Source organism: Channa argus, chromosome 3 (assembly GCF_033026475.1).
Source record: "Channa argus isolate prfri chromosome 3, Channa argus male v1.0, whole genome shotgun sequence".
NCBI classification, from domain to species: domain Eukaryota; kingdom Metazoa; phylum Chordata; class Actinopteri; order Anabantiformes; family Channidae; genus Channa; species Channa argus.
The window spans coordinates 2,669,827-2,693,769 of NC_090199.1; the positions used below are offsets into that span (position 1 = coordinate 2,669,827).

At 39.5% G+C, this 23,943-nt stretch overlaps 3 protein-coding genes across 3 annotated transcripts; all 3 read right to left on the bottom strand.

Moving 5' to 3' along the window:
- Window positions 1–5,015: 5,015 nt before the first annotated feature.
- On the bottom strand, window positions 5,016–7,572 carry LOC137124491 (uncharacterized). Its single transcript, XM_067499566.1, has 4 exons — window positions 7,370–7,572; window positions 6,289–6,747; window positions 6,144–6,207; window positions 5,016–5,503 (listed from the first exon to the last, which is right to left on the bottom strand). The coding sequence occupies exons 1-4, from the start codon at window positions 7,533–7,535 to the stop codon at window positions 5,428–5,430; spliced, it is 765 nt and encodes a 254-aa protein (XP_067355667.1). The 5' UTR covers window positions 7,536–7,572; the 3' UTR covers window positions 5,016–5,427.
- A 3,143-nt stretch (window positions 7,573–10,715) lies between these two features.
- On the bottom strand, window positions 10,716–13,647 carry LOC137124500 (alpha-lactalbumin-like). Its single transcript, XM_067499577.1, has 5 exons — window positions 13,417–13,647; window positions 12,328–12,624; window positions 12,175–12,235; window positions 11,139–11,183; window positions 10,716–11,009 (listed from the first exon to the last, which is right to left on the bottom strand). The coding sequence occupies exons 1-5, from the start codon at window positions 13,580–13,582 to the stop codon at window positions 10,943–10,945; spliced, it is 636 nt and encodes a 211-aa protein (XP_067355678.1). The 5' UTR covers window positions 13,583–13,647; the 3' UTR covers window positions 10,716–10,942.
- Window positions 13,648–16,274: 2,627 nt separating this feature from the next.
- Window positions 16,275–19,584, bottom strand: LOC137124499 (alpha-lactalbumin-like). The gene is made up of 5 exons (XM_067499575.1): window positions 19,376–19,584; window positions 18,852–19,148; window positions 18,699–18,759; window positions 16,736–16,780; window positions 16,275–16,620 (listed from the first exon to the last, which is right to left on the bottom strand). Exons 1-5 carry the CDS (start codon window positions 19,539–19,541, stop codon window positions 16,554–16,556), a joined length of 636 nt encoding a protein of 211 aa, XP_067355676.1. The 5' UTR covers window positions 19,542–19,584; the 3' UTR covers window positions 16,275–16,553.
- Between the last annotated feature and the right edge of the window lie 4,359 nt (window positions 19,585–23,943).

A 23,943-nucleotide genomic window follows, 5' to 3' on the forward strand; every position in this document is an offset into this window, starting at 1 on the left:
TCCAACAGAGGATTACTGCTTTGTTCTGTTGAAAGGACATTCTATCCCCTCCAAAACATATATCTTAATGGAAAGGCCAATAATTGATTTTTGTTAAAAAAAATCAAAAGATGAATATAAAACAATTGTTGAATATTACAACTTATATATCCTCATACTTACATCTAGATACAATATATGTTAACACAGATCATAGCACATTTTGTATCAGAGTGAGTAAAAGTATTAATACAATGTTTTTAAATGAAGTAAAATAAAACCTAGTATCTGATTGGAATCACTTTGCAGTAACGGCATCAAGCAAATCAATCTAGTCCATCAAGTGTTGGTTTCTTTTTTTGATGCTTCTCAGCACTTTTATTACAGTCTCCTTCAGTTGTCGTTTGCTTTGGAGGTTTGTTTATTTAATCTAATTTGCGTCAGGCTTAAGGTCTTCTGATTGACTTGTCCAGTCTGAACCCTTCAACATTTTCCTCTTATGAAGTCCTTTGTGGAGTTGGCAGCAAGAGAGGCGATCAAGAATCTGATGGTCACACTGACTGAGCTCCAGAGATCCTCTGTGGAGATGAGACAAAGTGAAACCATCACTGCAACCCTCCACCGTTCTGGGCTTTGTGGGCTTTGAGTACCGAAAATCTCCCCTCAGTCCTGATGGATGAAAGCTGCTTGGAGTTTGTGAAAAAGCACCTGAAGGACTCTCACACTGTGAAGAGCACGATTCTCTGGTCTGATGAAACCAAGATTAAAATGACCCCAATTCCAAATATTATTTCTGATGGAAACAAGGTCCCGCTCATCACTTGCCCAATACCATCCCTACAGTGAAGCATAGTGGTGCCAGCATCATGCTGTCTTTCAGCGGCAGGGACTAAGAGACTGGTCAGGGTTGAGGAAAAGCTGAATGGAGTAAAGTACAAAGAAATCCTTGAAGTGGGGCTGAAGGTTCACACAGCCAAGACAACACAGGAGTGTCTACGGCCCAGCCAGAGCCCAGACCTGAACCCTATTGAACATCTTTGGATCGATCTGAAAATGGCTGTAAACTGAAAGTCCCCAATCTGACTAAGCTTAACAGGATCTGCAAAGAAGAAAGTCCCCCAATGCTGGTGTGCAAAGCTTGAGGCATCATCACACCCCAAAAAAGACTTGAGGCTGTTCCTGATCTGAATCCTTTTGTTTTGTGTAGTTGTAATGATAAAATGTACTTATTGGACTTATGCAGGGTGTTTTATAGGGATGTTGTGAAACTTGGCTTTACTGCCCACACGGAGATGTCTCCAAGTTACACCAGATTCCTATGTGCCTGATGTACGTTGGAAAGGTTACCATAAAAGGAGAAAAGCTGGAAGCAGCAGAAGGTAAAGAGTTTTCTGCTGAGCAACAGGAGGATTTAAATTTATGTTTGACATGTTAAGACTTAGAACTGCACTGGATGGAGGCTTGAAACGGTTGATTTACTTCTCTCTTCCAAAAAAAGACATCCTGGATATGGAAGCTTTTTGATTATACTCAGTGTCTGTGACCAGAACTTGTTGAGTTTGTCATGACAAACTGCTGCAAAGGTACCAAAGTACTGAGCAATATAATATAATTAATACTAAAGGGATATTTCAGTTTTGTTCTTTGTAATAATTTACAGAAATTTCTAAGATTTATGAGAAAAAATGAGTTATAATAATTGTAGTATCAGGCTGCAACATAACAGAAAAGTGAAGGGGGAGAACTTCTGAGAACTTTCTAAATATTAGTATTGGAACAGGACTAAGCCTCCATCTGATCATCTGTACACTTTGTATGTACAATGGCAATGACCGTTTGCTCACCTAAAACTTGGGTCATCTACGTGCTATGGTTAAAGATCCGAACCTTTGTTTTCTAATTAGCTTTTCATTTAAAACCATATTGTTTTCAGTGCAATGCAAACAAATCAATCGGCCTCTTTTCATTACTTGTAGTCATGCGCGATGAAACCGCTTATCTTTTCTAGTTTCAGGGGATTTGGTGTCAGTACCTGCATTGTGACAGCAGCAAGCACAGATTGTATTACATGTAAATATCAGGCTTGTGGTATCGTGAACTCAGACATCGTGTTACACCAAACAAAAGAAAGATTAAGCTTATTTTAGTTCCAACAAGTTCTCATGTAGGATCTTTTTTCAGTTTTATTACTAAAACTTTTATATTTAGAAATTCCAATCCATGTCATTGTTCAGGCTGATCAAACAAAAGTTTGAAGAGAAAAGATTTCATGTCAAGGAGCCAGGCAAAAGGTGAGAGAGCTGATTTGCCTGTTTTACTTCAGATTTGACTGTATATATCTACTCCAAGCAATGGTCCAAATTCAAGATAAATTACTACTGCTACTACTTTTTATTTTAAAGTCCCTTTCAGGTCACCAAAGGTCACTGTGCATAAGAAGCAGCAAACAATAAGAGCACAACAATAAGTAAAACAAAATGCCTTTATCACAGTTCTAGTGAGAAATCACAGAGAATAAGCCACTTTGAATGGATGAGTCTTCAGTTGTGATTTGATTAAGAGTAAAGAGTCCAGAGATGGGGGCAGTACGACTAAGTGCTGCAGTCAGCCCATGACAGTCAAACGTACGGAGGGTGTGGAAAGAAGACCCACAGTATGGGAAGGGGAATATGACTGTAGGAGCTCGGAAAGTTATGGTGGCGCAAGGTTATATACACTTACATGTTGTTGCAGAGAAAGCGAATGAAGGGGACGTCCTATTGTCCTCATCAGTTAGGTGAAGGAAAACCTTTTGACATTAGAGCAGATTATGGATGTTTTCTTTCTTTGTCCCTTTTTTCTTTGAACATAAGAAAGATCTTCAGAGAATTTTATTTGATTTGACACACAAGACCAATTGGACTCATGGATGAGCTTGTTAGTCAAAGGTCAAGCTCACTGTGGCTTACTTACTCTCTTCTTTGTGTCTAAAAGTATTTTCTAAGTGCGGCTCACACTTCTGACCAATCAGAGAAGAGCTACAATTTTTTCTTGATCAGTAATTTTATCAGCTCCATACCTACATGAAGTGCTGTGCAAAGTGTGATGCCGTGTAACGAGTGAGCTAAACCTGTATCACATGTGGGAAAGAAGTGGGCAAAGCAGAGTACTGATCTCGTGACCCTGTGTTTGGTTTGTCCGTCTTCAGAAACATGACAGGTCAACATGGCGGCCTCAGTGAAAACAAGCCGTACCTTCTATGTAGGATTGATCTAATGTAATGAACATGAAATAATCAAATGTAATGTGGTTACACATTAAAAATACACGTATGGATATATATACAATATATACAACTTCTGCTACTAGATCCCTGCAGATGTAAATTGGAATTTTTCTTTCTGGATCTCAAGAAGAAGAGTCTTATAGCGGGAGGATGACATGTTTAGGTTAATAACTACACTGCCTCTCAGAGGTTTTAGAACAACTCCCTTTTTCCCGTGTTACTTTTATTCCATGATAGATTTTTCTCAGTAAGATGTAAAGAAGCCAGAAGTTAAAACGTGAGTTTACTGAAAAATAATGTGTACTGTATGTTATCAAGTAATAGTTGAACAGCTTGCACCTTCTCTGCAATAATGGAAGTAAATGAAACAATTCCTGCAGGTGTCCTGATCACATTGGTTCCTTACAATTGCTTTGTCTGTAAAACTATATTAGAACAGATTGTGTTTCTACACTGTCCTCAGCAGTACTTTGACAGTAATGCAGTGCAGGACATAGTACAGTATGTCCCTAGAACAAATGAAGACAAACCATGTAAATCATGTGGGTGTAGTAGAGAGACAAGGTGTTTTTGAGAACCCATTATGCTTGTGATGATTGTGACCTTTTCATTCACTTATTTCACTAATTTACTACTTAAGTACATATGTAATAGTTGTTTTCTGGAGCATTTTTCACAATAACTGCTTTTGAATTATGAGAACAACACAAACTGGCTGGAAGTTATTTTATAAGTTACTTTTTCAAACTTTCCTGCATAAATCGAATTATATCTCCACACCTGAGTCAGGTTCATCTGTCTTCATAGGATAAGATTTTCATTTTAGCTTCTTTTCACATATACTTGTCCTCACCATTGAATTTTATTTAAAAAAAATAAAATAATAATAAAAGATGTTTTTAGGTTTTTCCTACAACAACTTTCATACCGGTACACCCGGCAGTTCCCACAGCACCTGGCCACATTGTACGGTGAGATGTGTAGTGTAGTGGACGCCAAAGGAAGTTTCGATATGTTAATGGAGAACAAAATGAATGTCATGGTGGGGGCAATGAGTGACCGGCAGGGTTGGGTGTTTCTGGAGCAGTCAGACAAGTAGGTGGCGATAGAGAAGTATGGTATGGGTATGACCATGGGTATGGTAACTGGTTGGACACTGGACCAGAGAAGTACAGGTGAGTAAATGACATGAAAAATCAGGTATTCAGGATGGTTCCCTATGGAAACAGTTTTACTGGGACTGACCATTAAGAACATTAATGTTCATGAAGAGCATCAAGAGGGAAAAACTTAAGTCCAGGTTCACACGTCAAAATTCCAGAAGGCTGAAAAATCTCTGATACAAGCAGGATAGAGAACGATCTGGGTTGGAAGTTCCTGGACTTCAGTTCAGAGAGTCATGTCTGTTTTTATTGAAGTGCTGTGTGAGAAGCTGAATGCTTTAATATTAGGGATTGTAAACGATAATCTCCAGTTTTTATTGTTTACAATTTGACATGTTTTGACTAAAATAACCGTTATCAACCGGCTCTGTTATCTCCTTTTCACCTTTTTTGTACCATGACGTTCATATCATGTCATTAAGGTCCCACACTCCTGATCCTCCTGCTGCTTTTACACTGGTTCTACAGCAAATGTAGAATCCAATCCAGGATCTCTGTGGCAGGATCAGACAGCTGCCTACGCAGATCTGACGGACACTAAAAGGGACAACTGTGACCTGCTGGCGGAGCAGGTGGAGGAAAAGGTAAGAAAACCCACAAACTGACTTAAATTCATCACGTTTATTTCAATCCATCCAACAAAGAAATATCCGGGTCCACACAGAGCAAAATGTTGTGCTAATGTTTTTTCTTGCTCAGTAGGATGTCGATGTGATGAACCTGCTCTATTTACACTAAAACCGAAGCAGCCTGATACACCAGCCATGGAGAAATTAATGATAGTGCAGGGAATCAAGAAACATGAATTAAAAACACACACAGATATATTTTACTGGTCAGAAATTTTCCTGACAGACTTTGCCCACAATGATTTTTTTTACAATTCCAGTAAATTCCAAAGGCACACACAGACACACATGGCAGCAAGTGCGTCATCATCATCCTCACTTTATTAGTGACACTACTCACTACCTGCTCATTAGAGAGAACATTAAAAACACTCAAGTGACACTAAAAGATTTAAGTTGATGGGCATCCAGCGAAGTACACGGACGGGTTTGTGTTTTCGCAGGTTTCCTTCTCGAGGAACTTGTTTCTGCAAACAGAACAGATCAGCAATATTTTAGGTGTTTTACATGTGTGTTGCACATGTGACACAGATTTTCAAAAGCAAAATATGGTAACGGATAAATTTACAGGCTCTTGTCCCCAACGTGCTGTCGCTGTGGAAATACATGGAAGATCTTTTACATGCAATAAAAGTATTAGGAGAAATACATGACTTTGCACTTTTATTAACATTTAATTTGTCAGTGAGAAGAATTGAAGCATTGAAACGTGATGCACTTCACACCACAATGCAAACAGTGTTGTCACTGTTCATCATCGGCGACCAAAGACAAAAGGTGATTCAGCAGCCGAACGCTTCAGATGGAAATGGTGTAAGAACGAGGGCAGTGTTTGGATTCCACCTGGATATCCTGCTTGCGTGTGATAGCCATCTCTTTCTCTTTGTTTCCTGTCTGATAACATCAACTAATTTCCAAAAACAGAAGATGTCATGCAAAGCCACTGACTGTGGCGTGAGTAGAAGCAGCAGTGGCTTTTATTTTGAAATGTAAAGGGTTGGTAGTTCTAAGTTTCTCATCCACACAAAATGTGTTGTGCTCACTGTGACAGTTTGAGCTTCACTGTGCAGAATGATAATAATAAGTGAACTGTAGAGACAAACTTACCCGATACTGAGGAGGATCTTCAACACGCATCCGATGTCATCGCTTATGTCATCGTCAACCAATTCTGTTGGTTTGTGATGAAGACGTTAGTTGACTATATTTTAATGTAATAACCCAGTTAGGGCAACAACATGGAGATACTCACTGCTGCAGTCCATCCCACAGATGTTGGCTGATGGAGTTGATCCGTTGCTGCAGACTTGGCAGCTGCTGAGCTGGAAGGTGCCATAGAGAGTGCAGTTCTGTGGAGGCTGACGGGGTGATGCAGGCCGAACTTGCAGCGAAGGCAACTTGGTGTGTCGACGGTGGCGAGAACGGGGCTGGTTTGAGCCGGTTTGGTTTTTGTGATGGTCTTCCTTTCCATTGCGTTTGTCATGGTCTCCAGTCAGGTCCTTGTGAACCCCGCTGTGGTTTCCAAGGTGCTTGTTAACGTCCCCAAGCGGCTCCTTGTGAACCCCGCTGTGGTTTCCAAGGTGCTTGTTAACGTCCCCAAGTGGCTCCTTGTGAACCCCGCTGTGGTTTCCAGGGTGTAGGTTCACCTCTCCAACCAGCCCTTTCACAGCACTGGTGTTAAAACCTGACACAGTCTCCGCGTGACAGACAACTGAAGACAGGAGACAAGACAGAAAAACAAGTTGACAAATTGTGTGTTTTGACCCACTCACCTACAAACCTTTAGGCGGATTTGTGTTAATTTTCTGCCTTCAGTGTATGTGTTTTAATAGTCAAGCAGATATTTATGGGATGTTTATAATGATTTACTGTACTTCATCAGCAGGAGCCAGTGGACAAGCACAGAGACACAAATTTCCCTGGGAATGGCTGTTTTGTATTTTTGTGATTTGGATATTTTTGCCCGGTGGTCATGTAAATAATCTCCAGGTAAATGTCAAATGCAAATTTCCTCTGCGGCTGCTCTGTCAATTCAAATGCCTTTTTCTCACGCTGCTTGACGTCATCAGGACGTGTTTACAGTTTGTGCGTGTGCTTAAAAACAGGTAAAATAAATAAGGCGTGACATCAGTACGTGGACGAATTCTTTGTAAGTTTGAAGTTGTAAGTTCTTTGTAACTTCAAGAAATAAGAGAACGAGTAGCAAATAAAAAACAAAACCTGTAATAATGAACTTTAAACTACACATCGGGACTTTCAGCAGCTTTCAAACCAACATACAAACATCTTTTATGAGCTTCAGTGTTTGTAATGTCAAACTAACCAGCACTTACTCTTGGCCAATAACTTGTCCACGGTCGGTCCTTTCAGGGTTGCCTTAACTGTCAGGTTACCAGTGGCTTTCACCAGCTGGTTCTTCAGCTCACATTTCGTCACGATCCTCGCTTCAGTCAGACTGCAGCCCAGCGCTGCCAGCAGAAACACCGCAAGTAGCTTCATCTTGACTCCAACTGTTGCCTCTCACTCTGGAAATGCACCTGGCTTCATATTTATACGGTCTGCAGAGCCACACTTTGCATCATCTGTTCAGCTCAGAGCACCACACCCCTGCCTCCTAAAAACAGGGATGTGACACATTTCACGTTCGTCTCAGCAGTAAACATGAAAACATCTTTACACGTTACACTTTCATACTGTTGAAAACACACCAGTCATGAGCTAAAACTGTCTAATGTGACCTTTAGTCCATGAAGGGATAAAAAACAAACACATACATCAATGGTCTGCACTTATGTAGCTCTTTACTACCTATTAGTATCCTCCTGTCCTGGTTTACACTGCTACTCACCTATTCACGCTCACACACACACACACACACATCGATGGGGGAGCTGCTATGCAGTTGGCCAACACTCACCAGGAGCAACTAAGTTGGGGTTTGGTGTCTTGCTTCGCTGGTTTTGAACTTGTCTCTTTTGGTAGTAGTTTGAGTAGTACATGAAACTTCCCACTGACGTCCCTATAGCCAAACATCTCTCTACTTTTAGCTGAAAAATGCCTCCAGATGACATCACTTGGAGGAACCTTCAGTTCAGATTATGTCATGTCTCATTGCTCACACAATGAAGGTAGTAATCATGGACAACTTGCTTTTCCAGAGCTTGAACTTCTAATGTGAGAAACACCTTCAGGTGATGTCATCTGGAGGAGTTTTTCAGCTAGAAGTAGAGGAATATTTTCTTATAGCCAAGTCAGAGGAAAGTGTAAAAGCTTTCATGTACATTTACATCCTTAAGCCATAGTGAAGTCGCCTTTTAAGGCTGTGCTAAAGTTTAATAATGCAACATTTATTTGAATCTACACCTCAGACTGTTCACTGCATTGCTGCTCCACATATCATCACATTTATCTAATTTATCGGTAACCACGTTTACATTTTATTACACTACAGTAATTTTTTCCTCCAAGATACTAAACTAATGTACTCCTAGGACTAATTATTTTAAAGTAATTATATGTACCTTAAGTTACCTACAGTATATGATCGCAAGCAGTATATAGACCATGTATTCAGTTAATGTACAATATGATACAGTAAGTAGATTTGTGGATATAAAAGTTTACTATTACAATTATCAATTCAATGATAAATTAATTGAAAAGCAATGACATATATGCGCTCAAGTGGCAATTTGCTGAATAATGAGCACAGCTATTGCCAGGTGTGTTCACCTGCAGTACAAACTAAAATGCACAGACGACATCATTGTCATTAGGTTGTTTGTCATCCCACATATTCCTTTGTTAAACAGACACACTCACTGACCACAGACTGGGGTGGAGGGCACAGCTGTTCACATACAGGGCTTCGCGTGTCCCTATTAGTAACATTTTATGTTATGTTTGCAGGAAACTTAGTGAAGGACCTGGTCTATGTGTTTCCACTTCCATGCACGTTTTCATATTTCCAGGTTCCATGAGACTAAAACCACAGAAGGTGAAACTGTTTAACTTCTTCTGTCTTCTCATGAATGTTTTAGGGGATTTGGCTTCCGACAGCGTGACAACCATGAATATATGAATATAGTATGTTAAATATAACTCTGTTGATATCCTGAACACATGTATCACGTTAAACTTAACAAAGGCAACATGAGCAGGAGCCCACTGATACTCATCAGCAGTTCAACACGTTCCCAGCTGATAGATAACAACTCTACTCAAATGTCTTCAACCAGCGAGTCCTTATCAGCCTATAACTGGGGTTAGTCTCCCTGCTCATGACTTTGAACATCCTACAGCCAGCCACCGCAAAAGTGTTGATGAGCTTCAGGGGATTTAAACCTTTGAGTGTGTGCAACAGTCCCTCAGTCCAAAAGGTGGAGGTGCTCCATTCGGCTGAGCTGCCTGACTGAGCTGCCCAAGTGTGTAAAGTACCTGATTTATTTTGAATATGCAAACCAAACCACTGGTTTGCAGGTAAACAGGTGAAAAAGGTGTCACATGACAACATGACCCCTGCATCCCAAACGTTAACTCAGTATGACGTCAAAAGGTTCGAAAGGCATTAACGACAAGTGGGTGAGGACCGTTCTGACAGGGTCACATTGTTGACACTACAGAATATCTGGTCCTCTGTTGTAAAATGACTAAAACCCATTTCAAAGGCATTAAAGGCATTTCAGGGATGAGGTGAGGTTCATCACTCTGAAAACAATGTGTTCAGCGACTCTGAGTAAAGTTTTTCAATGTACAACTTCAAAGAATTTGGGTATTTCAGCATCTACAGGTTATTTTATTATCAAGGCTTTGAGAGAATTTTGAGAATTCCATGCAAACAAAGGCAAAGACCAAAACTACTCTGAGCAAACTCAGACAATAATTATGATGAACTGGTGTTGGAGCCACTTTGTACTAGTTTCAGGCTGAACTATCTCGAACGTTTAAAACTTAGAAATTTATGTGCTGACTCTTATATTCAAATATTATATTGAAAAAATATTTGTTTTCATCACATTTGCACTTCCTTCTTTTTTTTTTTTTTTTTTTTTAACCATTAAATCAAAATGCAGCTTCGAAGCTAACATGGCCTCACAAAACTGTAATCTTAATGTCTTTATATTTAAAAACTTTGAGAGCAATTTGGGATTATTGTGGTTAATTGAACACTGTGGGATCGGAGCTGCTTGTACAGATCTACTGCAGCCTTATGTTAACAGAATAATAGTTCTTTATTTCATACAGTAAGTGAACAGAAAAAAAAAACACAATTGTTTGAGCAAAATGAATATTTGCACTAAACTTTACATTTAGTTATTTGGCAGATGCTTTTATTCAAACCAAATAACACCTGAAGTACAAACTGCTCCGAGAAGTGTTTTGATGTCATGATAAGACAGTGGAGTCATCTGATCAAAATAACAGGCAGAGCTGTGTGTCGTCAGCTATCGACACACAGTGATAGATGAGGACTGAGAAGTGAGCCCTGTGGCACACCGGTGGTGCAGGTGCTTGAGGGAGAGTGGAGGCTGACATGATGCAGAGAGCAGGTGGTGGGATGGTTGGAGAGGAGGAGGGTGGATATGATGTTAGATGAAATTAACAAGATGTCTCCATCAGGTGGAGAGAAGTGGGAGCTAATGATGCCAACACATATGAAACATGAAAATAAAACAGACCTTATTAATATTCCTAAGTTGTTTTTATTGATTTTGCAGGAAGTGGTGTCAGTACAGTACAGGTTCTATTACAGATTATAGATCCAAAAAGTGCTTCACTGTATCACAGTACGTTAGCGCTGTTTGCTCCTGTCAGAAATGAAGCTTCATGTGTAGATGTCACAAACTTAAACTGTGAACAACAGAGATGTGACCTTCTAAATGTCACTAGTTTGATTCCTAGATGAATCAAGGTAGTGGGCAGTAAAAGTAGTTTGCTTCAAAGCTGCACTGATCTTTAAAGAGGAGCTTAACCCTGCAAAGAAACAGAAGAGATCAGTGTTACTGGTGATGGTAGAATGTTGATGATTTAGATTTTATGATTAAATATGCGATAACGTTATAATTCAGAAAACTCAAATTGTCAGATTAGGATGTGACTTACATGGTCTTTAACTCCTCTGTGGGTTGTTGCTCAGAACCAGGTTGACTGTGGGAATACGAGAAAAGATTATAAATATATAAAATCCAAATAATCAGAATAACTACATTACATTTATGTTGCATATTTGTAGGTAATATCCATTTATGTCCAGGCACTTTAATTAGAGGGTTAAAAGGTGTTACACTCAAATGTAAAGGCTGCCAACACCATGTGTATCGTTATCGATTCTTAGCGAGACTTAACTGTCACGATGATTAAGACTTTGCTGAAAAAAGCTTCTGCCTTCTGGTGGATTAGCTGAGTGTTTCAAAACTAATATTTAAACATTGCAGTACATTTCTGTTGTGGTTAAAATCCAGAAACTCCCGATGTATCAAATATTATTTTCCAGAGGACAAAAAAAAAAAAAAAAAAAAAACACTCCAATTTCCAACTGTTTTAAAACGGTCAGGCCTTACATGGAATATTCATATAATTCTGAATATTAATTAATTTTCAATAAATAAAAGTTGTGGGTCCATGATCCTAATAAAAGTTGTTTCCAACTCAGATTTTGCTTATTTCTATTGGAACTGCAAAAAAATGCCTGATTGACAGATAATTGCTGGGAAAAAATAAATAATTACTTATTGTTATTAATGTATAATTCAAAAATGTTATAAGGTCTGAAGTTAAATTATAATCGATGTCTTAGCTGTATGGAATAAATGTATATTGAACTTTGAGCAGATTATGTTTATTTTTATCTACATCCGTGTCAGTAACATGTGGTACAGTTCTTTTTTTAATGTTAAACTTTTGGATCAGATGATGCATCATCTAAATGTCTCTTTCCAATATCACAATGCTAATTTGACATGTAAATTGGGTGGAAGTCGCATCAGTTCCCTGTGCAACTAATACACATGTGCAACACTAAGCTGTTGTGCCACAGCATCATTTATACAAATGTCTTTTGTCATGATGAATCACCATAAACAAACATAAGAACTAATGTGCAAACCTTGTCTGACTTTGAACTTACAAATGAACTTACATGTAAGTGAGGATCTTTGTCAGGCATTGGGTAGCGATTCTTAAGTCACTGTTAAGCAGTTCTGGAAACAAAAGAACACAGGGTGGTAAATTAGAAGCATTGTAAGTTGTGACAGTGACATGTAGATATGAAGCAAACACAAATGAAACTCACGGCTACACTCCAGGCCACAGATATTGAGTGATGGAGTTACGCTGTCGTTGCAGACCAGGCGGTTGCCCAGCTGGTAAATGCCATAGAAGGTCCAGACCTCTTTGTCTTCGTGAGGCTGTGGATGATGACTGGGTGGCTTAGGACCGGTTTGGCAAGGTCTCTTATTGTGGCGTCGCCACCGACCGTGGGGCCTTTTAGGGGGCCCATGCTCCCCACTGTGATGGTCCTCTGTCTCTATGATCATCTGGTTCACTGCTCTGTCATCAAAATTGGAAGAATTCACCACATAGCACAAAACTAAGGGAGATAGAGAGAGAAAACAGAAACTGGTTTAATGTCACAGTCCGCAGGAGATGACTTTATATTGCAATGGATCGTGGGTAAAAAAAGGAAAACAATTACAGTAGCTAACAGCATTTCTTCACACTAACATATTGTACAATTACAGGCAAGTTGTATCTGACTGTAGATGATGCAAATTGCAGCTACATACTGTTGATGTTCGGCGGTTGAATTTAAACGAGGAACAACAGCATTTGACTGAAGCAGAGGAGCAACAGTGATTCTTTGGTCAGAACATTTTTTTGTAACAGTGACTGCAGTTTTCCAGTTTCTTTAACTAAGCTGTTGTGAGCCCAGCAACACTGCAGAGTGAAGCTGCTGGTTTGTCAGAGACAAATTAATCGAATTGGCCTGAAATGTACTTGTTCTAACATTTGTATAAGGTTTTGACAGCCCACTTTTCATCTTGTAAGGGCAAATGGTTAGTTTGTCTTGTTACAACCATAGGGATTCTGATCTCTCAGCACAGCTGTGATCAGTTTTGTCATTAACTTTCTTTTAATGTAATTGTGTGATTTTTTGATATTTCATTGTAACCACTGCAACCAGTGGCTCCAAGATGGCAAAGTGGGTCAGGATAGGAAGTGGAAAAGTGCATCAGAAGAAAACAACAGTCGATCTTTGTGTCTCTTTTGTCTACAGGCAAGTGGATGTTAGCGGCTTTGAGCACAAGTCAAATACTGTACAAAAGATGAGGACTCGTTTAGCTCAGGTTCTCAAAGCTATGTAAAAAACGTCTCTACTTACGCTGAGCAAGTAAGTCGTCCCCATTCAGGACTTTGTGGTTCGCTGTCACCGTGATGTTACCCAAAAAGGTTTTCAGGTGCCAGAACACATCGCAACTGGCCACACGCCACCCTTCAGTCACACTGCAGCACAGCCCTGCCAGCAAAAGCACCACAAGTATCTTCATCTTCACTCCAAGACTCGCGTCTGAAAACAGTCATGTGGCAGAATATTTGTGCTGCCCGTAGACCCACGGGGAACAAATGTATATCTTGTTCTGTTACAGTAAAGGTCACACCCTCAGTTCCACTTACAGATTTGACAATGTTGTGCAACATCAAACATTTAGAAACGTGGTAGAACAGGTTTGCATGTAGTACAGAGGTCATGGCCTGACATCATGTCATCTCTTAATGAACGTCTGTAAAACAATGTGACTCAATGAGACTGTTTATTGATCTTTACGCACAGATTGGAGGCAAACAATAATACAGTACATACAACCAAGATCTATGTGAACGTAGGTGCTTGGAGCAGGAAACACTTTATTCACTCGAGGTGTGTTTTCACATCTTAGAGTTCATTTCAAAGTTCTTTAGTTAGTTTGTAAGTCCCTAAATGGTCCTGCCCCGCTCTACCTTTCTGAGCTGCTATATGTGCACTCCCCCTCCCGGTCACTCAGGTCAGAGCAGCTGAAACAGGGGAGACAGGGCATTTGCCGTTGTAGGTCCAATGTGGGTGTACAATTTTACTTAATTAATTCCTTTTATTTATTAGCTGAAATATGTATATATGTTTATTTATTTTTTGTGCTTTACTACTTTAATTGTTAAAGTGCTTCATAAATAAAGTTGGCTCGGCTAAATGTTTCAGTGCTGACGATCTGATGTTCACACAGTCAGTGTTACAACACAGTGTATAGATTTCTTTGAATGTGAGGACAGATCAGGTTTAAAGTGATGACTGAAGCTGAACCATTAGTAAAGACACTGTAAATTCCTATTCAACAGGGACTTTTCTCCTTTACCAACATAAACCTCTGCAAATCAAGCTTTGTCATGACGGCACGAGGGAGGAAATGAAAGCTTGTGTCACAATCGTCTTAACCAGGTAACTACAAAAAAATGTCTGTTTATAAAAAGGTTGAACAGAACAAAATGGAGACACACACACACAAACACACACCTGCCTTTACGTAATTGGATCAGTACAGTTATGCCCATTGTAATCGTTCTGGTGTTGGATTCTGTCCAGTAGGAGGCAGAAAAGGACCATTTGTCAATGAGGCTTTGAGTTTCCAGACAGCTACAAACTCTATCAGTTAACGGCTGATCTGTCATAAGTAAAAAGATTCAAATGTTTACTAGTTTTAGGATGTACATGTGGACAGATCCTGCTGTGATAATGCAGGAGTTCAAAGAACCGTATTTTTGCTGTTTGAGTTTAAGTGTCATTTAAAGACGACCTGTCTGACAACAAGTGATTCTCTCTTGTCATTTCTCCTTGTGATTTACATCCAACCGACCAGGACTTTACATTTCATCTCTGCTTTTGTTGGACACATCTACTCACTGCGACATGACGGAAGTGGAGTTTTCTTTCTCCCCATTGATGTACAAACACTGGTGTGGATCATGTGTTAGCCTCATGTTTCCATACAAACTAGCTACTGTCATGTGATTCTTACTGTATGTACTGTAAAATATAACTTGTTGTTTCAAAGTGAAAAGGCTGCTGCAAATATAGAATATGATGGTTTCTATAATAGTAAAAATATTCTATTCATTTTTCAACACAACTTTATTAAATAAAGTGTAAACTTGGACTTATTTGATTTCTGTAAATGATTGTATATTGAGTTATGTAATATTCTTGGTAGTTCTGAAAATGCAAGTCTTCAGACTCAGGTGATGTACTGGCCATAGTTGGAGCCACTTTGTACCAGTTTTTTAGCTTGAAATATAAATGTCTGTGAATAATGACTGTATAGTCTCCTCTCAGGTGTCCGGTGCAATGCTTTATAACAATGTCAGCCAAGTGCATCAGATGTGAGTCATATACATCTGAAAGTAGAATAATAAATAATAAATATTTTCTCTTCTTTGCGGTTTCCTCTAGCTCATGGTGCCTGAGGTGACCGAGGCCCTAAAAGCAGCTTTGTTTTTACCTATTAAACTCTCATGCTCCATGTTGTACAGGACTTTGAGGCTAATTTGTTACATAGTATAGTTATTTTTTCTTTTGACCAGGCTCCCCCTGCCAGCCTTCTTCTTTTCCTTTAGTTTTAGGATTTAATATTTTGTTTTCATTAAATAGCCGTTACGGCAGTTGACCCACACTGACTGTTGCGGCCTCTTTATTGAAGCCCCTGTGCTTAATTTATACATTTAATCTTGACTGGGTATCTCAGGATACTCAAGGTCACACTTTGACTCCAATTTCAGGTTATTGTGGCTCCTATTTGAGCAGTGCTTTTAGAGACTCTCCTGCAGCTTTATGTAAACAGATCTGTATTTCATGCAGTAAGTGACCTGCTGGTGACATTTGAGCAAATTTGCGTTTAGTCATTTGGCAGATTCTAAGCAACTAACAAGTGAGGTACGAGGCAGCAACAAACACTCTAAGAAGTGTTTTGATTTCAAGACAGCGAAGTCATCGGATGGAAAAAAACTGTGTGTCATCAGCTTGACAGTGATACAATAAGTCAGGTGAGTGGACGACCATCTGTGTCAACACAACATGCAAAACCTGAAAACTGAGTTTTACATACAATAGGTGCATAAGAAGGTGGAGCTCACTGAAGCGTTCGGCCAATGATTGTGTAAATGTGCCTAAATGTGTCACTGACATATTACACATGAGAATATAAAAGAGCTTGATAAGTATTCCAAAGTAGGTTTTATTGATTTTTGTCATTAGAACTTCAGAACACTACAGATTTTATTACAAAATATAGATATAAAAAATAACCTACAATAGGTATAAAGTGCTTCAGTGTATCACAGTACGTTAGCGCTGTTTGCTCCTGTCAGAAATGAAGCTTCATGTGTAGATGTCACAAACTTAAACTGTGAACAACAGAGATGTGACCTTCTAAATGTTGCCAATAGTTTGATTCCTAGATGTTACACATTCAGACAATTTTGATGCTTAATGATTTAAGGTGGTTGGCAGTAAAGGTAGTTTGGTTCAAAGCTGCACTGATCTTTAAAGAGGAGCTTAACCCTGCAAAGAAACAGAAGAGATCAATGTTACTGGTGATGATTTTGATTTTATTAATAAATAAGCGTTAATTTTGTGACTCAGAAAACTCAAATTGCCAGATTAGGATGTGACTTACATGGTCTTTAAGTCCTTTCTGGGGTGGTGCTGAGAACCAGGTTCACTGTGGGAATACATGAAAAATGCATAAATATATAAAATCAGCATAACTTTAATTAGAGGGTTAAAAGGTGTTACACTCAAATGTAAAGGCGCCAAACACCATGTGTATCGTTATCGATACTTATCGAGGCTTCAGTGCCACAATGATTTTGCTCAAAGACTTTGCTGAAAAAATCTTCTGCCTTCTGGTGGATTAGCTGAGTGTTTCAAAATTAATATTTAATGCATCAAAGCGACTTATAATTACTTATTTTTTATTTTATAATAAAGTTGTATATATATATATATATATATATATATATATATATATATGTGTGTGTGTGTGTGTGTGTGTGTGTATGTATTTATATATTGCAAATATTCTGATATTCACGTGCTTATTATTTTTGTTTGCAATGTTGGACCACTCTTCTGTTGCAAACTGCTCCAGGTCCCTCAGATTTGAAAGATTCCTTCTCCCACCTGCTGTTCTGAGATCGCTCCACAGGTGTCCTATGGGATTCAGATCTGGACTCATTGCTGGCCATCTCAGAACTCCCCAGCACTTTGTTTAGAACCATTTCTGAGAGCTTCTTGAAATGTGTTTCAGGTCATGGTCCTGCTGGAGGACCCATGACCTCAGGTGGAGACCCGGCTACTGACACTGGCCTCTACGTTGGGCCCCAAAATTCCTTGGTGATCATCAGTTTTCATGATGCGTTCACAGTCAAAACTTCCAGTGCCAGAAGCAGCAAAGGACCAAAACATCTTTGAACCTCCACCATGTTTGACTGTAGGGACTGTGTTCTTTTCTTTGAAGACCTCATTTCCTTTTCTGTGAACAGAGCCATGATGTCCTAAACCAAAAAGCTTTACTTTTGTCTCATCTGTCCACAGTATCTTCTCCCAGAAGGATTGTGCTTTTGGCAAACTCCACTCTTGCTTTTTTATGCCTTTGTCTCAGCAGTGGTGTCCTCCTGTGTCTCCTACCATAGTGTCCCCTTTTCATTAAGAAGGCGACGGATAGTGTGAGCTGACACTGTTGTACCCTGTGTCTGCAGATCAGCTTGAATTTGTTGAAACTTAATGAGGTTCTTTATCCACATTCGAACAATCCTTCGTTGTAACTTTTTATTAATTGTGCTCTTCCATCCACGTCCAGGGACGTTAGCTACAGACCATGAGCTGTAAACCTCTAGATGATATTGTGCACAGTGGACACAGGAACATTAAGGTCTCTGGAGATGGACTTGTAGCCTTGAGACAATTTTTTTTTCTCTCAAATCCACAGACACTTCTTTCCACTTCTTTCTTTTCTCCATGCTCAGTGTGACACACAACACAAAGGTCGAGTCAACTTTCCTCCATTTTAACTGGTTGCAAGTGTGATTACTGTATTGCACACGGGTGAATATATTATTATGAGCAACAGTAACTACTGGTACAGTTAAATATCCTCATGTCGCCTCTTTCAGGTCATTTTATTGGTAATCAAATTATTTCTATGATTGCATTCAGAGTTACATCTGGTCACACTGTTAGTGTTCAATGGTTTTGTTTGACACACACAAAAAAAACGGTTCAGTGAGAGTTAGTTTAACACTTAACCAAATTCAACCAATCTGTTTTTTCTTTTTATGTTAAACTTTTGGATCCGATGATGCATCATCTAAATGTCTCTTTCCAATATCACAATGCTAATTTGACATGTAAATTGGGTGGAAGTCGCATCAGTCCCCTGTGCAACTAATACACATGTGCAACACTGCTGAGCTGTTGTGCCACAGCATCATTAATAAAAATGCCTTTTGTCATGATGAATCACCATAATCAAACATATATATGACAAGCTCAGTGCCAAACACACTCAACTTCGATTCTCCTACAATTAATTAATAGATCCGCTCACCTGAAAACTTTAAAGTTACAAATGAACTTACATGTAAGTGAGGATCTTTGCCAGGCATTGGGTAGTGATCCTTATGTCGTTGTCAAGCAGTTCTGGAAACAAAAGAACACAGGGTGGTAAATTAGAAGCATTGTAAGTTGTGACAGTGACATGTAGATATGAAGCAAACACAAATGAAACTCACGGCTGCACTCCAGGCCACAGATATTGAGTGATGGAGTTACGCTGTCGTTGCAGACCAGGCGGTTGCCCAGCTGGTAAATGCCATAGAAGGTCCAGACCTCTTTGTCTTCGTGAGGCTGTGGATGATGACTGGGTGGTTTAGGCCCGGTTTGGGAAGGTCTCTTGTTGTGGCGTCGCCACCGACCGTGGGGCCTTTTAGGGGGCCCATGCTCCCCACTGTGATGGTCCTCTGTCTCTATGATCATCTGGTTCACTGCACTGTAGTTAAAATTTGAAGAACTCACCACACGGCAAACAACTAAGGGCAAGAGAGAGAAAAAGGAAAACAACATGACAGATCGTCTCCAAATCTCACACTTCTTGATCCACACTTCAACAGATTTAATGTCACAGTCCCCAGAGATGACTCCTAATGATTATGATGATGCTGTCAACGGATCCAAGTAATCTCTGTCCAATTAAAGAATTAATTTAATCATTAATAGGCTTCAGTTATTCAAATTTAAAAGTAACATCTCTACTTACGCTGAGCAAGTAAGTCGTCCCCACTCAGGACTTTCTGGTTCGCTGTCACAGTGATGTTACCCACAAAGGTTTTCAGGTGCCAGAACACTTCACAACTGGAAACAGGCCACCCTTCAGTCACACTGCAGCACAGCCCTGCCAGCAAAAGCACCACAAGTATCTTCATCTTGACTCCAAGACTTGTGTTTGACTCTGAAATCACTCATGTAGCAGGATATTTATGCTGCCCGTAGACCAACGGGGAACAAATGTGCATCTTGTTGCAGTAAAGGCCACACCCTCAGCTCCACTTTGTTGTGCAACATCAAACATTTAGAAATATGGTAGAACAGGTTTTCAGTACAGAGGTCATGGCCTGACATCATGTCATCTCTTAATGAAAGTCTGTAAAATAATGTGATTTAATGAGTCTGTTTATTGATCTTTACGTACAGATCGGAGGCAAACACTAATACAGTACATACAACCAAGATCTATGTGAACGTAGGTGTGTTTTCTAGGGTGTGACGCCACATTAATAAATATGAATAAATTCATTTTGGGATCGTAGTTCTAACAGCAGGTTTGTGTTGAAGCCCGGGGGCATAAAAGATGGTCCCATCAGCATAAAATGTGCATCACAGTGCTGAGAAAAAAAACAGTGGGACTAATCTTTGGTATTCATACTAAATATTTAAAACTATAAATGTTCATGTATTAGATTCAGTATGTGTTTGAATAATATCTTTATCCTATGTCTTTTTCCCTTCTCCTGTGATGTGCTCTTTTTCTCGGAATGTGTTATTTCTAGGATTTAAAATTCGCTTAACGGCAATTATTGACTTTGTTAGTTTGGGCTGGATCACCGGCAGTTCAGTTATTCGGCTCTTTTGTTTCTTTAGCGTTAACTTCCCTATATTACAAAATGTCTGTCAGGAGTGACTCTGTCCCCTCAGTCTCGGTCTCCAGTCCTCATTTGATTCCATTTGTTGGGTTGAGCTTGTTGATTAAAATAAAAGTGTCAGTTCACCTTGTTTCTGGCATCTTTCTTCATATGTTCCATTTATTTGGATGTGAGGATGAATGTGTAAAATCCGTATTTGAATGTGACTGACTGAAGCTGAACCATTAGTAAAGACACTGTAAATTCCTATTCAACAGGGACTTTTCTCCTTTACCAACATAAACCTCTGCAAATCAAGCTTTGTCATGATGGCACGAGGGAGGAAATGAAAGCTTGTGTCACAATCGTCTTAACCAGGTAACTACAAAAAAATGTGTTTGTTAAGCGTTAAGCAGGTTTCCAAGTTTCCCAGAACCCGGTGTTGCCAAACTCGGAATTTCTCCTGTTCTTGTTTGACTCAAGCACAATGGACCAAAATATTTAACAGGATCTCATGTGACTTTTCTGACACTTAAAAGTACATTTTTAATTTTTTTTGATTAAGACTGTTGTGTTGGTCTCTCTGTGTGTCTTGGTCTCTCTCTCCTTCAGAAATGAAAGCTTGTGTCACAATCGTCTTAACCAGGTAACAACAAAAAAATGTCTGTTTGTAAAAAGGTGGAACAGGTTTTCAGTATCAGTGACTGTTGGTGAATCAAACTCAACATCCAATATTACTCAGTGCTCAGTTACCAGAACTAAAAGCTCAGAGTTTCCCAGAACTCGGTGTTGACCAACTCTGAATTTCTCCTGTTCTTGTTAGACTCAAGCACAATGAACCAAATTATTTAACAGGAACTTTTCTAAAACTTAAAAGACTTTTTTTGTTTGTTTGTTTTTTAGTACGACCTTGTCTTTGTGTGTATCTCTCAGGTTACGCTCCTCCCTCGGCCTAATGCAACCACAAGGGGGCCAAGCTAGTGTCTTCTTGTGCCAGTCCCAAGTCTGGATAAATGGAGAGGGTTGTGTCAGGAAGGGCATCAGACATAAAACACATGTGACACATGTGAACCATGACTTCCATACTGGATCGGTCGGGGCCTGGGTTAACAACGACCATCACCGGCACTGTTGACCTACAGGGTACCGATGGAAATTAGACTACTGCTGGTCGAAAGAGGAGAGGAGAGAGAAGAGGAAAGTTAAGAACGTAGGACTGACAGTAGGGACTTTGAATGTTGGGACTATGACAGGGAAGGTTAGAGAGTTGATTGACATGATGCAGAGAAAGAAGGTGGACATACTGTGTGTCCAGGAGACCAGGTGGAAAGGCAGCAAGGCTAGAAGCTTAGGAGCAGTTGTTCTACCATGGGTCAGATAGGAAGAGAAAAGAGCATCAGGCAGGTTGATGAGCCTGAAGCTGGAAATTGAACGGGTGATGTTCAATGTTGTGAGTGGTTATGAACCACAGGTAGGATGTGAGTTAGAAGAGAAATTGTCAATAGTTGTCCTGTGGACAGATGCAGTATGCGTCACTTCCTGTTTCTGCACACTCTTGGGTTTCTATCTAAGGACTGTTTACTGATTATTTGCAGCTCTGATTTTACTTAAGTGATTTCTTCCCCCAACAATAATACTTAGTCGTAACATACGCTTGTATTACACAAGAACCTGCTTTTGCAAAACATAACCAGCTAAAGTTTACAAATTCCAGATTTCACTTATATTAGCTTCGTTAGCTTAGCAGTTATCCATTAGCAATGGCTTCTCTGTCTCCCTCTGTCTCTCCGTCTCTCACTTGCTCGGTGTGTCTCATGTTCAGTTTATCCATTTAGTGATAATGGTTTATGTAATAAGTGTAAGGTTTTTGCAGCTTTGGAGGCGACGCTCAAGGAATTGGAAGCACGACTCCGCACCATGGAAAACAACTCAGCTAGTCAGGCCCCGGTAGCTGGTGCGGGCCGACCTAGCTTGAAACTGACAATTTAAAAATATTTCCTCACAACTCTCTTCTGTCTGACCATTTTCTAATAAGTTAGAAAGCAAGTGGCGTTCAAGAAATTTAGAAGAATCTCATTTAGCCTGAAAAACAGTTTATAAACGTACAAAAAAGCTCTGAGTGATTCCAGAACAGCATATTATTCATCATTAATAGAAGGAAACAAGAACCACCCCCGGTTTCTGTTCAGCACTGTAGCCAGGCTGACTAAGAGCCATAGTTCTGTTGAGCCTAGTTTTCCCTTAACTCTGAGCAGCAATGACTTCATGACTTTCTTTATGAATAAAATTGTAGCTATTAGAAAACGAATTCACCAGATCCTCCCCCCAAATATTACAGATAGATCTTCATGTTCAACAGTGCTAGAGTCATCGATAAGGCCCCACTCCCTGTTAGACTGCTTTTTACCCATAGATCTCTCTGAGCTAACTTCAATTATTACCTCATCTAAACCAACAACCTGTCTGCTAGACCCTATTCCAACTAAGCTGCTCAAGGAAGCTTTACCCTTAATAGATACGTTCATATTAGATATCATAAATCTATCTTTAGAAACAGGCTATGTACCACAGGCCTATAAGGTAGCTGTAATTAAACCACTACTTAAAAAACCCTGTCTTGACCCTGGTGTTTTAGCCAATTACAGACCAATATCTAATCTCCCCTTTATTTCTAAAATAATTGAAAAAGTAGTCGCAAAACAATTATGTGATCACCTTCATAGGAATAATTTGTATGAAGACTTTCAGTCAGGATTTAGAGTTCATCATAGTACAGAAACAGCACTGGTAAAAGTCACCAACGATCTTCTCATGGCCTCAGATAATGGACTCATCTCTATACTTGTTCTGTTAGATCTTAGTGCCGCATTTGATACCATTGATCATAACATTTTATTACAGAGACTGGAACATGAAATTGGAATTACAGGAACTGCACTAGGTTGGTTTAAATCTTATCTACCTGATAGATTTCAATTTGTTCATGTTAATGATGAATCCTCCATGCACACAAAGGTTAGTTATGGAGTTCCACAAGGCTCTGTGTTAGGACCAATACTTTTACTTTCTATATGTCTGTAACATTATTAGAAAACACTCCATAAATTTCCATTGCTATGCTGATGATACCCAGCTATATTTATCTAAGGAACCAGATGAAAATAACCAGTTAATCATGCTTCAAGCCTACAAGACATAAAGGCCTGGATGTCCCACAATTTTTTACTTTTAAACTCAGACAAAACTGAAGTCATAGTATTCGGGCCCAAAAATCTCAGAGATATGATGTCCAACCATATTATTACTCCAGATGGCATAAGTCTGGCCTCCAGTACTACTGCAAGGAACCTTGGAGTTATTTTTGATCAGGATCTGTCCTTTAACTCACATATAAAACAAATCTCTAGAACAGCCTTCTTCCACCTACGGAACATTGCCAAAACTAGGAGCATCCTGTCTCAAAGTGATGCCGAAAAACTGGTCCATGCATTTGTTACCTCTAGGTTGGACTACTGTAATTCCCTACTTTCAGGATGCCCCAGTAACTAAAGAGCCTGCAATTAATCCAAAATGCTGCAGCAAGAGTGCTGACTGGAACCAGCAAGAGAGATCATATTTCACCTTCACTAGCTTCTCTCCATTGGCTTCCCATTAAATTTAGAATAGAATTTAAAACCCTGCTTCTTACATATAAAGCTCTGAATGG

Bases quoted from the DNA above. Each gene is read 5' to 3' on its own strand.
- LOC137124500 (XM_067499577.1), bottom strand. From the start codon at position 13,582: ATGAAGATACTTGTGGTGCTTTTGCTGGCAGGGCTGTGCTGCAGTGTG. The intron at 12,625-13,416 runs GTAAGTAGAGAC...TATCTCCCTTAG, and splicing joins GGACGACTTACTTGCTCAGC to TTTTGTGCTATGTGGTGAAT. The intron at 12,236-12,327 runs GTGAGTTTCATT...TTTTGTTTCCAG, and splicing joins CTGTGGCCTGGAGTGTAGCC to AACTGCTTAACAGTGACTTA.
- LOC137124499 (XM_067499575.1), bottom strand. From the start codon at position 19,541: ATGAAGATACTTGTGGTGCTTTTGCTGGCAGGGCTGTGCTGCAGTGTG. The intron at 18,760-18,851 runs GTGAGTTTCATT...TTTTGTTTCCAG, and splicing joins CTGTGGCCTGGAGTGCAGCC to AACTGCTTGACAACGACATA. The intron at 16,781-18,698 runs GTAAGTTCATTT...GTATTCCCACAG, and splicing joins GCAAAGATCCTCACTTACAT to TGAACCTGGTTCTCAGCACC.
- LOC137124491 (XM_067499566.1), bottom strand. From the start codon at position 7,535: ATGAAGCTACTTGCGGTGTTTCTGCTGGCAGCGCTGGGCTGCAGTCTG. The intron at 6,748-7,369 runs GTAAGTGCTGGT...TCCTGTCTTCAG, and splicing joins GGACAAGTTATTGGCCAAGA to TTGTCTGTCACGCGGAGACT. The intron at 5,504-6,143 runs GTAAGTTTGTCT...TTCTGTTTGCAG, and splicing joins AAGATCCTCCTCAGTATCGG to AAACAAGTTCCTCGAGAAGG.